Genomic DNA, 13250 nt, shown 5'->3' on the forward strand with positions numbered 1-13250 from the left:
CACAGACTTTTATGTAAACACACATCAAACAGAAAACTGGACCAGGATGAACATCCCACCTGAACAAGTGCACAGGACTGAATAAAGAAACCAACTCACACTCACAGGAGACAAACACACACTTTGACAAATTGAGTTTTAACATCTCAAATATTTCTGCTCACTTTCAAGCACCGGGTTTCAAAGAGCCTTCGAAAATATTAAAACCTAAACATTAACTGCAGGCTAAAAACAAACGTCGTCCAAAAGGTGCATTTTCAGTTTTAAGTGCACTAAATTAAAAGTAGATAACTTATGGTTTAACATTAACAACCACAACTTTGCAAAAAGTTGTCAAGCTGGATTACAGAACAGTGCATTATGGGTAAACATTATTTCTTCTGTCCAATGAGCTGTCTCATGAGAGAAATGTGCAGCTGCATCAGCTGCTCCAGGTGATCCATCTGTGGAAGACGAGACAAGGCAATGACATACTCAATATGTATTTCTACATTTTTAAGTACGACAGGAAATCAAATGACAAAATAATTCAAAATGATGCTTTTCAAAATCCAGGCCTAACCTTCGTCTTCAGGCTGGCACAGCAGCAGCCGGAAGTCTGAGGATCTGAGATTCAAGCAGAAGGACAAGTGAACGTCACACCATCTTCCACAGTCACAAAAAGTCTGATTGGAAATTTGAAAACAATTTACGTCTGACAGTCACAGATCATGTTCTTCTTTTAAAAGCTGACGAACCATTAGTTTCTGTGTTCGCTTTTAATGGTGGCTCCATTTGATCAACAATCCTCTGCACCGGATGTCCTGAAATACCATTTTTCAAAGATTTCAGTTGAATCAATGATGAAAATAAGAATTAACTGCTGCTTCATTTGAACCTAATTAAGCAAGTTGGGAGTGAAGTGGAGTGAACACATCTGCCGAGGCCCTACAGCGCCCTTATGAAATCACATTTAAACTCACTAGATCCCGTTTTTAACATCAAAATAGTGATGTCACTAACCACTGCATGAATCTTCATGTGTTTTTATAATCTGTTGGCGAGTGAGGGGCGTTGGCTCTGAAGTTATGGTTGATCCACTGGCAGCTGCTGTGTGTTCAGGCCTCTTCCAGGTTTCAGGTGGGGACTTGGGCTGTGGGCACTCGGGCTCGGCCGTGGAGCTGACAGGAGGTTTGCTGCTGTCGGTCTGTTCAGCCCTCTGGGTGGTGCCTGGGGTAGGATTTGTCTTGGTCAGGAACTGCAGTGCTTCCACTATCATGGCAGCGACTTGTCCTCCGCCTCTCTCAGCGGGCAGAGTGAGAGACAGCACGTTAGCCGAGCCGTCAAAGGACAGAGCGGTGGCGAGGACGTCGTTTGAGAGGACGGTTTTAAACAGCTGCAGCACTTCTTCATGCCACACGACAGGGAAGTGCTCCTTACCTAGGAGAAGGGAGGAATTACAGATAGCACAATTATGGTCTAGTGTGAAATTAGTTCCAGAAAGAAGAGTATAAAGCTGTATAATTACCATCGAGGGTGCAGCGGGTGATCTGAAAGGGAAGCTGCAACAGGTGCCCGGGGATCGGTAAGATTCGGGAGGATGGCACCTTTTCAGTGTTGCCGTAATCTGCATAGATGACGCTCAACTCTTTCTCCCCGGCTTCCAGGACCACTGCACGATACCAGTTACTGTCGGCTGGAAAAAAGAAAAGGCCAACAACTTTTATTTCATATTTTGGTGGATTTTTGAGGAATAAAAGCTGCAGGGGATTATAATTAATAGATCAGTTCACAAGCTCTGGAAGTGTTTTTATTGTGATGTTTTCATTCAACTTTCTGTTACAAATTCAAAAGCACATTTTCATTGAACTTGAATTGCATTGTCCGAGGCTCATAACATGGATATATCTTATAGAAATTTGTGAAGTTATCAATAATCATTATTTCCTGGTCTTTCGGTCAAATATCCACCCTTGAAGTGTGCCGAGCCCGTTCCGACTAAGAATCCACAGACACTGCAGAAAAAAAAGCTTTTACACCGGACCCTGTAGTTTGCCGAGCTATGGAATGTACGCCAAGGTATAGTCTCCTACCTGCATACTGTGTTTAAAGCAGAGCCGCTCCTATGCTGCACTGAGCACACGCTGTGTAATTATATCTAGTAGCAGACCCCAAATTACCAGCTTGGGTCTGCATGGGTAACAACTGCAGGTGGGGTCTCATGAATTGTCGGAGATCAAACATAAAAACCGGATTGGAGAAGGAAGGAAGGGAATTGATGGAAGGCGACTGTGTGAAAGAAGATGGTAGGAGCTTGACAGTTTCTTTCCTGCGATCATTAAACAACGTGTGGGAATGATGATACCAGGGTGAGGCGGCTTTCCCATGATTAAAGTGACTATTAAACCCCTTGATGCAATTTCCTCATAAACCACAATCTGACGTGAAAATTAACCCAGCGTGGAGCCTAATTATATCAGTGTGATGTTTCACAATTATTATTGTCAGCTATTGTGCAGAGCAGACAGATGTATGGGGGTGAAACAGGCACAGTCATTCACCTGTCTGACACCTAGTGGCTTAAAGGCGTAATAGCAATTATTATAACACAAGTAGAGCACATACCTCCACAACAAACTTTTTAAATTGTAATCATGTCGCACTTAATTGCAAGATTTTTTCTATCAAGATCCATACATCATTCCCTGGGAAAACTATGAAAATGTCCAAAAATATCCTATGGTATACATTTGATCCTATATGTATATATGTCTATCATGTAATGTATTACATGAATCAGGGTTTCCCCCAGCACTATCTTGTTAAGGCGGCCGCCTTAACAAGACTAGGGCCCCGCCTTGACTACCAATGTATTGGAAAAAAAAAAAAAAAAAAAAAAAAAAAAAGTTGAAAAAAAAAAAAAAAAAAATGGCATTGATAATACTCAGGTAATACTGTTTACAACATTAGTCGTGCCAATAAAGTTTTTTGAGTGTAATTGAGACGGCGACATCTGGTGGTTGAATATATTGTTGCATAGTCTATCATAGTCACCTGTCAATCTACCGCCAGTGACGTGCGGTGAGGTCAGTGAGTGGGTAGGCACTGAGTTCTGAAAGCCAGATTTCTCTAAACCTATATATTGTTAAATCAAAAACAATAAACAACAAACAGGCACGCACGGCCGATTTCAAATAAGTTCCTCCCTTTCTTTCTTTCTTTCTCTCTCACTCACTCACTCACTCACACACACAGACGGGACGTATATGAAATGTCACGACGGTGACTTCAGGTTTGCCCGTAGCCTACTGTAGTTTGGTCTAAATGATTAAACATCGCATCCATCGACTTAACGGACCCGTCCCTCACACCGAGGGCAGAATAAACGCAAGGCAACAAGTCAAACCTTCGCCGATTCAAACTACCGGTACTACTTCTATTCAACTTAAAAATAAAAGACAGCATTCATCATTATGTAGGACTACAGCATAACTGATGGCAACTCCACTCCATAAACTTTATCTTAATAGATATAGTACCAGTAGCATATGCCCCATGGACCTGTCCAGCATCAGAATGTAACCATTTATCCACATTGCAGAGCTTAGGTTTGTCCGTCAGTAACAATGAAAACACAACTGCTCAATTGAATATAAAATGCAGAATGGATTGCACTCGGTATCAATTCATCCAACTTTATTATTAAATAAACCCCCAAAAAGTTTCTGACTCACCAATCTGACTCCCTGGCTGTAGAAATAAGCAATACGATAGTAATCCAGTGACAGTCTGACTGACAGCACAGCTAGCCAGCATCCTTCCGTTCATGTAGGCTACCTGTCCGTTTGAAATGCTCGAACATTGTTTGTCCCTGTTGCTGCTGTACATCGTCCAAGGCTGGCGCAGGCCTTTCTCTTGCTATTCATTCTGTTCCTTTTTAAATTATAATCCAATTTGTTAAAATTCCTCCAGTCTGAAATATCTGCGGGCACGGACACGGCAGCTGCAATGTTGACTTAAAAATCCGCGGGGGTAACGCGACGTGAATGAGCATAGCCAACGTAATGACGTTGGCCTAAGCTGCGTAAATGTCTAGTAATATCTCGATTTTAATTGGTCCATGAATGATATGTAACGTAAAGGCTTATGCAGTATGATGAGCTACATCAGCTGTATCCAAACCTGTCCCTCCTGTCAGCGATCGCGCTCACGATACCAGTGGCAAGTGTCAATTGTGAGCGAGATTTTTCTGCCATGAATAGGGTAAGCCCATCATCTTCTCACTATCTTAGTTCAAAATTTAAAATATTAAATACAACATTGACTTCATTCACTCTGTGTAGATAAAGACAGACCTGCGAAACAGGCTGCAGGGCAAGAGTCTTACAGCCTTTCATGAAGATCAGCATCAATGGCCCACCAGTGTCTAAGTTTAATTTCAGCAGGGCGCTGGAACTGTTCTTTGCACAGCCACGCAGAATAGCATGCACTGATGCCTCTTGTCAGCTGTGCCGCAAATAAGAAGATCCAGAAAGGAACTGTAAATAGTTGAATTTGCCCTTTTATGTGCATACAAAAGTTAAGTGTATTGTCCATTATTTGTATTTAATTTGCACTGTTCTTTAATTTTATTTTGTAGTGTCTGCATGTTTTCCACAACATTTGTACCTACTGTTGTTTATTTATATTGAAATAAACAGTTGTTTATTTCATTCATGCGTACTGGCATCTTTGAGCAAAATACCCCCAAAAATTTTCGCCGCGCCGCTACGCGCCGCGCCAACAGCACCACTGCACACCGCGCCAACAGCACCGCCACCTGCTTACCACCTTGACTGAGACATTTACTGGGGGAAACACTGCATGAATGATATTATGTTCCTCACCAGAGTACTGGACACAGCAGGCAGCCCCAGGACCTGGTCTGCTCAGGACAGCAGAGGACAAAGACGCCTGGTTGTTGTTGCAGTAGGCAGCTACGTCCATCATAAGCCGCTGCAGCTTCTGCTGGTCTACTACTGAAAAACACAAAGCAATTACAACAGGAAGGAGTGGCTGAGGAACTCTCCCTTTGTTTTCACTATTTGTATCTGAGCGACGAAGGGAGGGTTCTGACCCAGAGTGGGAGCAAGCAGGTAGAAGAGGGAAGGACTAGCGACAGCTGCGATGCACGGCTTAAAGGTCTCGTTGAGAGGCAGCTCCAGCGTCTTCCAGTCGACTGGGAAAGATGGTACTGGGAAAAGAATTAAAGACAATTTAATCAGGCTCCTAAAATCGACCAATGCTTTTCATTTAGAGTCATCGGCCGTAGCGGACCTTCTGATGGCACAGCAGTTTGCTCCTCAGCTGGGATCTCTTTGGACGTTGCTCCTGCCTGGTTGGAGGCTTGTGCACGTATTTGGCTGAGCTCATTTTGAGCTGCACTCTCTGGGTATTTGGCTTCAGAGCCTGTGTTTGCATGAGTCTCTTTGGGAACCTCTCCAGGAACTTTGGCGAGTTGCTCAGAAATCAGGGCCTCGGCCACATTCTGCCCTTTGCTCATCAGCTCTACCCCGTAGCCCTGCTCCGTGACAGAGAGGACCCGAGCAGAGAGCAGCTCGCCGTCCACCAACGTCTGGAACCACAGGATTGCCTCGCTGCTCCACTCTGAACCCGGAGGCTCCACACCTGAAAACCAAACAGAACAAACACACATTTTCATCTCAGAAGATGAACAGGTTACTTTCAATCTATTAGAAACTATTTTTTAACTTCCTTTAAATCATTGAATGTCTTATGTTGCTGCTAAATAGGACTACAGTTACCACAATGCCTCCACCAACCTATGACATGACAGATTACATCATCTGTGTCCAGCCTTATCCAGACTCATATTGTGTCTAATTAAGACTTTGAAGTGAGTTCACATTGACCTTGATCTTTTCATCACCAAATTCCAATCAGCTCATCCTGGATTCAAATTGAAGCTTCATTCCGAATTTGAAGAGATTCCCTCAAGGCCATCTTAAGATGTCACATTCAAGAAGCCAAACAAAATGTTTTATGAGGTCACAGTGACCTTGATAATATGTTACTGCCAAATTAAAGAAATTCCCTCATGTATTATCAGTTCCTTAGATGTCATGTTCATCATAGTTGGACGAACATCCGAAAACAAAATACCTCCAGCTTCAGCTGTCGTTTGCTCAGAGGCATAGGAACAAATACCATGGACTAATAACTTATATTTCATATTTACTTGGAAAAAACACACGCAGACACATGCACACACACACACAACCTGAGAGCCAGCAGCAAACTGCCTGGAAGGGTAGAGCCAGGAGTCGTTGTGTAATGGATCTGAGCTGGTGCCGTTCTACTTTCATGCTGTAACCATAGTCTGCAATGTTCACGGACACCTGGTTCTCACACAGCTCCTTCACCATAGCCCGGTACCAAGCTCCATCACCTGAGGGGGGTAAACAGAAACACAATATGTTCCCACAAAAATAACTAAATGGTAAGAAATGATTTGTTTTGACAACTACAACAGAACTCAATTAACATTATCACAACAAGGAGACTCACCACGAAACACGGCACAACAGGGCTCTCCTACTTTGGGCTCAAACAGTGAGTTATCCGCTTCGCAATGCTGCTTCAACTCAGCCCCAAGATCTATCAGCCGCTGGTGGTCTGTCAAAACACACAAATACAATGATGAAGTCTTATCAGGACATCTGAAAGGACATAGTTTCATACAGACTGCAGTGTTTCTTATAGTTGGTTCGAGGTAGTTCATCAGCCTGGTGGAGCAACAAAGAAAACAAGTCATCGCTGATCACTTTCTACTCAATACAATTGTCTGTGTGTCCACAAACATATAGCAAACGACAAAAATAAACCAAACGAAGGATTAGCTGTACTAAATAGAAGATTTAACTCGATTAGGACCCCCTGTTTAGATTGAAAAAGAAACTGACAGCAATATGAATGTAATGTAAAGAAGTCTAAATGTCTGACGTGAAGAAGGCCCATTAGGGACTGTAAAAGACTCAACAAGCCCATATTGAGATTCATGTTTTTGTCACAAACAAATGATGGTGGCCCTCTATGCTCAAACAACAATACCTGCAGGTTTGTCTAAGCGGCAGTAGAACTCTCCAGGGTTCTCCAGAACACTGGGCAGCAGCGCCACTGTCTGGCCGTCACAGGGAATCTCCGGGAAAGACCACACCAGAGGCTCGGAGGCTGGAGTCAACACTGAGGAGCACAGTTCAACACATTCAACATACACAGGTGCAATTTTACTATGTTTTTTGAGCAAAAATCCTCAAAACGTAAAGTGGGCAAGATGAACTTCAGACACTTCTCACCAGGCAGTTCAGGAGGAGCTGAGGCCGTCTGGTCCACCTGCTGGTCGCTACTCATGGTGGCAACAGGAGCGGGTGCAGCATAACCGGCAGAGATCAGCAGCTCAGCTATATTGGCCTGAGGATCGCTGGCCTCGTCAATTATGGCCACGGAAGCTTTGCCCTTATCCGCTCTCTGGATCTCAACGCGCAGTATTCGGTTCGATACTCTACGCCGCAGGGCCAACAGGCAGTCGTCTGACCAACTCTCCCCCACAGGCTGGACCCCTGGAAAGGAACAGCACCCACAGGTTGGAGTAGGTGAGCAACCATGGACTTAAGACAGCATATATTTGTCTTTTAACATTTCAATTAAGCAAAACCGGATTGTGCCAATGAATCTTAGCAGTTTTCTGGTAGCGGTAGAGGAGACATTGAGAAATGAAAGGAATAAAACTGCAAGCATGCAACTCATTGAAGATTGTTTAATAATAAATGTTCTAACAATTTAAAATGTTGTGCACAGTGCTGATTCTACCTGCTAGGCCACAAGGCATAGCCTGCATTGGCAGGGCCAGTAATGAAGTGCTTATAGGTCGCAGGTGACCTAACTCCACCTCCTCGGAGTTGCCAAAATCAACATAGCCAACACAGACGCGTTCTTCTGAGGGATATGCCAGAACTTTGGCTCTGTACCACTGCTTGTCCTCTGGAAGAAATGCACACAGGTCAACAAGTAGAGATCACTATTCCGATACTATACTGTGCGACATCATGTTTTAAGAGCTGAATGTAGAATAATCCATAACTTTTTATTTTCAATCTGTGAATAGACTTACTGATATATATAAAAAAAACACAGGTTGAGAATTCACTTCTCATTTGGCAAATAAAAAATCTTTGTTCCAGTGAAACCTGGTTAAAATCACAGTTTGCATGATTGCTTCTTGAGTAGATGGATTATGCAGTCGAGCATATTGTAATTAAACAAACCCTCGTACTGCAATGTGTTCAAGGAGTTGTACCTGTGAACTGGGCACAGCAAACAGTGCCGGGTGCTGGTCTGAAGTTCTGAGGGGCTGGGACTTGAGCGCAGTATTCCCTCAGGTTCAACTGCAACTCCTGAATCACTCCTGTGAACCCAAATCTCTCAACTTTAAAATACAGGAGGTCCAGAGGTTTCATTTGTGTGCACTCGAAGAAAAAAAAATGCTCCCTACCAGCATGTTCCACCTTCTGTACAATAATGTCAGTGGGTGATCGGAAGTCAATGACCACAACAAAGAAGGAGTCACCCACTGCCTGGGTCAGAGGCTCTGGAGGATGAGCCCAGGTGTTGTCGTCCTTTCCATTGGACTGACGTTTGAAGTTTTCCAAGGATGCACTCATCATGACGCCTGAAGGGAATTGAACAGATTCTGAAAATCATTTTAACGAGAGTGAGGGGTGAAAATGTTTGCTCTGAGAAGTAGTAATTAGTTTCTGTCTCTATTTATATATTATTATAATATTACCATATTGTCCCTTAGACTTCATGAGGGACTGATGAAAGAACTTCAAAAGTATAAAGATATGCACTGTCAAACTGTTTATTTACTGATGAACAGTCTTTGCATGTATTCTGTTTGTCTGTGGGTCATGCAGGAAGGCCTTGGAGCATTACAGCAGAACGTATCTGGAATAAAAGATAATGACTTGCACTGCTCTAAATTTTTAGACTGTTGAAAAGTAAAAAGTTAGATGATGAACAGCTCGGTGACAATTTGCCAGCAGCAAAACATCTGTTCATATCTTCAGTAATAATGTGATGAGCTTGAGGACTTATTATTCTTAATTTGAATATTTTTGTGACGGCAGGAGGAAAAGTTCGCATTCAAACTGTAATGACCTTTTCAAATTGAAAATGAACAGTGAGAAGAGCATCAGACTGTCTGAATCAGTTTGCCTTGTGATCCAGCAGAGGGCGCTCACTGTCAGCCTGACCTATTGCATGCACTCTTGACCCAACAGTAAAGTAAGCCATTAATGTTGCATTGTTTCACTAGTGACAGTGACTATTAGAGCAAAATGCCATTATCCCCAGTTATGTTCCTAATGGTATGTAGCATGATGCGTGACAGAGTGGCTGATTACAGATTATCCCATCTTACTTATTTCCTGCTGAGTCGGCGCTGCCTCGACCGGTTCCTCTGCTGCATAACCATGTTCAAGGAGGAACATGCTCAATGTATTTCCTACAAGAAAACACAAACAGCGTTACTGACTTTGAAGTTAGACTTTTAATCATCAAGTATTCCAGCCTTTCTAAAAACCTACCCATTGAAAGCTGGATGTCCACAACGTGGATGCAACTATTCTCGACTGTTTCCACCAGCTTCACAGTCACAGTCTTTCCAGCCAGCAGCTGCCTCACTGCAACACAGCACTCGCTTGACCAGTTTGTAGCCAACGGCAGCACCCCAGCAATACGACACTCCATTGCCTGGACACAACAGACGCTAGTGTTGGAGTCATCATGAACTTAATGGCTGTCTGAGCATTATTGATGATATTCAGGGAACAAAAATATATTTTGATCGCATTAACTTCAGCTTTGGACACTTCTAAAAATACAAGCAATTTAAGTGGTGTGACTCTACACTCACGCAAGGACTAAATGGCTGGATGTTGGCACTCAGGTGCCTGATCCTTGTCACAGGGACAGACTCTTCATTGCCAAAGTCGATGTAAAGGATTTTAGCCGTCATCTGGTCAGGTGACAAAGTCTGGACGAGGCCTCGGTACCAGTTCTACACATAAGAATTGAGGCAAACACATGTGACACAGTCAAGGACAAATTCTTCTGCCACTTAAAATCATTGAGAAGGTCTCTGCTCACCAGATCAGAGGAGAACTGCACTCCGCAAACCTCCCCATCACAGGGTACGTATGTTGTTGCTGAGGGGCAGCTGTACGCTTTCTGAAGCTCCACGCTGATGACCTTCAGGGCCTCCATCAGCTCAGGGGCTTGGCTAAGAAGGTAAAACCTGCCGGGGCTGTGGAACTCGACAACAGATGCCTAAAAACCACACACAAATTACAACAAACTAATTAGCAATTCAACATCTGCAGTTGAGAAAAAACACTGGGAGAGTTTTACCTTGATTTCTGTTCCCATAACAGATTTGCGCATATTTAAGTCTTTTAAATACACCCTCTGGAGGCTGGGTACATCAGCATGCTTTAATAGACAGAGATAAAACAAAAGAAAAATGGATCACTAATTATTTCTAATAATGCAACTGAAGAACTTGCAGATAAAGACCAAAGCTGTGAAATTACCTTCAACTCCAACTGGCCGCCCTGGTCTCCTGTCACAGGTGAAGCAGGGATTTCCTTTGGTTTTGCCCTTTAGAATAAGAGATGCATTAGTTGCTGGACATTATATATAAACTTAAAACATCTTTGGTATTTGACAGTCTTCTGTTAATAGTATTAAAAACTGGTAATAGCTGACAGTCAGTGGGTGAACCGGCTTACTTTGCAGGTTCTGGATCAACGGCTCTGCACGTGTGCCTGTGCACCTTCCAGTCTTCTGTCTGACACACCACCGAGCAGTAAGCGGTCTTCTTACAGCGCGTGCATCGGAAATTTCCTACCAGTGCAGACCAAAAAAAGTTGTATGATGTGTCACAAGTGTGATAAATAATATGATTCATTTGTATTATCATCAACCATTAGCCCTTTTCCATCAACACACCCTAAGAACTAGAAAACATCTTCCCATTGCTGCAATTCTCACACTTACATCCCTTAAACCCAGTAGTTAGTCGGGGTCATTTTCACTATTTGTCCTCCATGAGCTTCAAATTAGTTTTTGGAATTTCAGAAAGTTATTTGTGGGATGATGTAGAACAATTATAGTGAGGCAAAACAGCACTTTATTAATAACAGATGCTTGTTTGCTAACTTAATCACAGAAGCACCAATGCCTATTGCTAAAAACAAATGTGAATTTTTCGATTTAGTCAGATTTTCATCTCTTGCATAGAAGGTTTATGATCGAACAGCGTCACCTTGATTCTAGACACATCCTCATTCTTCACATTCAGATGCACCAGCACAAAAAACACTGAGCCAAGACGATTTCTGGTAAAAAACTAACACCGAGGCAAATACTTAACACCAATAACCACTGAGAACGTCTTCATCGGTGAATTGAACTGGTATCGCTGGCTGCTTTTAGCTAATGGGCCAGAACAAACCAATTTACATTGCACCGTTACCTTGGTGCCCACAGAAGTTGCAGAAATACACAGTCAGTGCTGGGGGCTCGGATCCCAACACCTGTGAAGGCAGGAAGAAAATGGCATTGAGAAGGGACACTTTAATTTAAACAGGCTGATACAGATTTAAGATGAAGACGTTTAGCTTTGACACATACTCCAGGGTTATTCCTGATGGGCAGAGGATGAACAAGACCTGAAAAACAGGGAAAAGTTAATGAGTTAAAACTTAAGACCCAAGAAATATTTAGATGTGGGTCATATTTCCTTGCAAATATCCAAGTGAAATGAAAGCAGAGGTGTTCCTGGCAGGTTACGAGTCCAGCCATTGTTGCAGTGGGTCTTTCCTGGTGAGGACTTTAGGGATTTACCGTCTCCGGCGGCACCAGCAGCGGGGCCGAGGGGTGCTGCAGCTCCGGGCCCGGAGAGGCGCCTCAGAGCCGGGGCCGACACAGCCATCGGGCTCGACGATGGTTTCCTCAATGGCAGGTTGGGTTGAACCATGTTTGGAGAAAGTAGTCGGTTCATGGCGACACCTGTCCGCGTTAAAAGACCACTAATGTACAGTCAGAGATTTTATAAACAGATTAAAATATGTCACGTGTGTGCGAAGTGCGCGGTTTGCACTTGAACAACACGACACTAGCTAGTTAACGGTGCAGCTATCGACACATTAGCTCGCTAACTAGCTCTTTGCAAGCGACACGACAAAAATGTATCTTCACATATTTACAGGCGAACAACACAAATGAAGAATAAAGAAAAAAATGTGGATTTTTCATTTCTTTGGGGTGTGTTTCGTGCAGTTCGTACTTTACCTGAACGCACGTGCTGACAAGGAACAGGGAACGGAATCGCGGCGCGCATGCGCAGTAGAGTCAATTGCAAAAAGGTAAGGACGGGATGAGAGGTGGTTCAATTTTCTTTTGATAATTATTTTTCCATTTATAAAGTCATTACCATTATTACGGCCGTAGAAAACATTGAAGAAATTATTATAAGTGAAAGTAATGAAAGAAAAAAATGTCCTTAAAATATCATAAATAACCTAATAAAGTGTTTATACGTGCTTTGGGTGCTGGATCCCTGATATCTGAGGCCACTTAGAACAATATGCTTCCCCACTTATTTATTTATCTCTTTGTGTCTGTGCAATACAAGGGTTCATGTGCAATCCATTCACTGAATATATTCTCACACTGTACATCTTTGTCTTGTTTTTACACTGTACATATTTATACTTTATATATTTCCTTACACTTAACTATTATTATACTTACACTTAAGTATAGCATGTTACTTATGATTACCTACTGATGTCTATTTTTTATTCTTGTTGGTGTAATATGACAAACATTCTATCAATTCATGATATAATGTCACACAATAAAACTAATCATTCATTGAAATTCAAGACTATAATATTCTGTTGCCTTATACATATATATATATATATATATATATATATATATATATAGAGAGAGAGAGAGAGAGAGAGAGAGAGAGAGAGAGAGAGAGAGAGAGACAATACAGTTAAACACAGCTGCAACAAAACAGATCATTCAATAAAGCAGGATTTATTTAGTGCTGCATAACTTTAAACAATTGACAGTATTCAATGTGTGTGTGTACGTGTACGTGTGCGTGTGTGTGGGTGTGTATGTGTGTGTGTGCG

At 42.6% G+C, this 13250-nt stretch overlaps 1 protein-coding gene across 1 annotated transcript; it reads right to left on the reverse strand.

The window, feature by feature from the left end:
• Nucleotides 1-242: 242 nt before the first annotated feature.
• tdrd1 (tudor domain containing 1) lies at nucleotides 243-12213 on the reverse strand. The gene is made up of 25 exons (XM_053413901.1): nucleotides 11947-12213; nucleotides 11734-11771; nucleotides 11576-11636; nucleotides 10830-10944; nucleotides 10632-10698; nucleotides 10450-10530; nucleotides 10189-10368; nucleotides 9956-10099; nucleotides 9627-9792; nucleotides 9461-9544; nucleotides 8531-8707; nucleotides 8336-8443; nucleotides 7849-8019; nucleotides 7335-7598; nucleotides 7090-7221; nucleotides 6547-6654; nucleotides 6260-6427; nucleotides 5296-5646; nucleotides 5096-5212; nucleotides 4866-4994; nucleotides 1508-1675; nucleotides 1003-1419; nucleotides 738-803; nucleotides 563-606; nucleotides 243-443 (listed from the first exon to the last, which is right to left on the reverse strand). Exons 1-25 carry the CDS (start codon nucleotides 12101-12103, stop codon nucleotides 372-374), a joined length of 3585 nt encoding a protein of 1194 aa, XP_053269876.1. The 5' UTR covers nucleotides 12104-12213; the 3' UTR covers nucleotides 243-371.
• Between the last annotated feature and the right edge of the window lie 1037 nt (nucleotides 12214-13250).

Source organism: Pleuronectes platessa, chromosome 21 (genome assembly GCF_947347685.1).
Source record: "Pleuronectes platessa chromosome 21, fPlePla1.1, whole genome shotgun sequence".
Lineage (NCBI taxonomy): Eukaryota > Metazoa > Chordata > Actinopteri > Pleuronectiformes > Pleuronectidae > Pleuronectes > Pleuronectes platessa.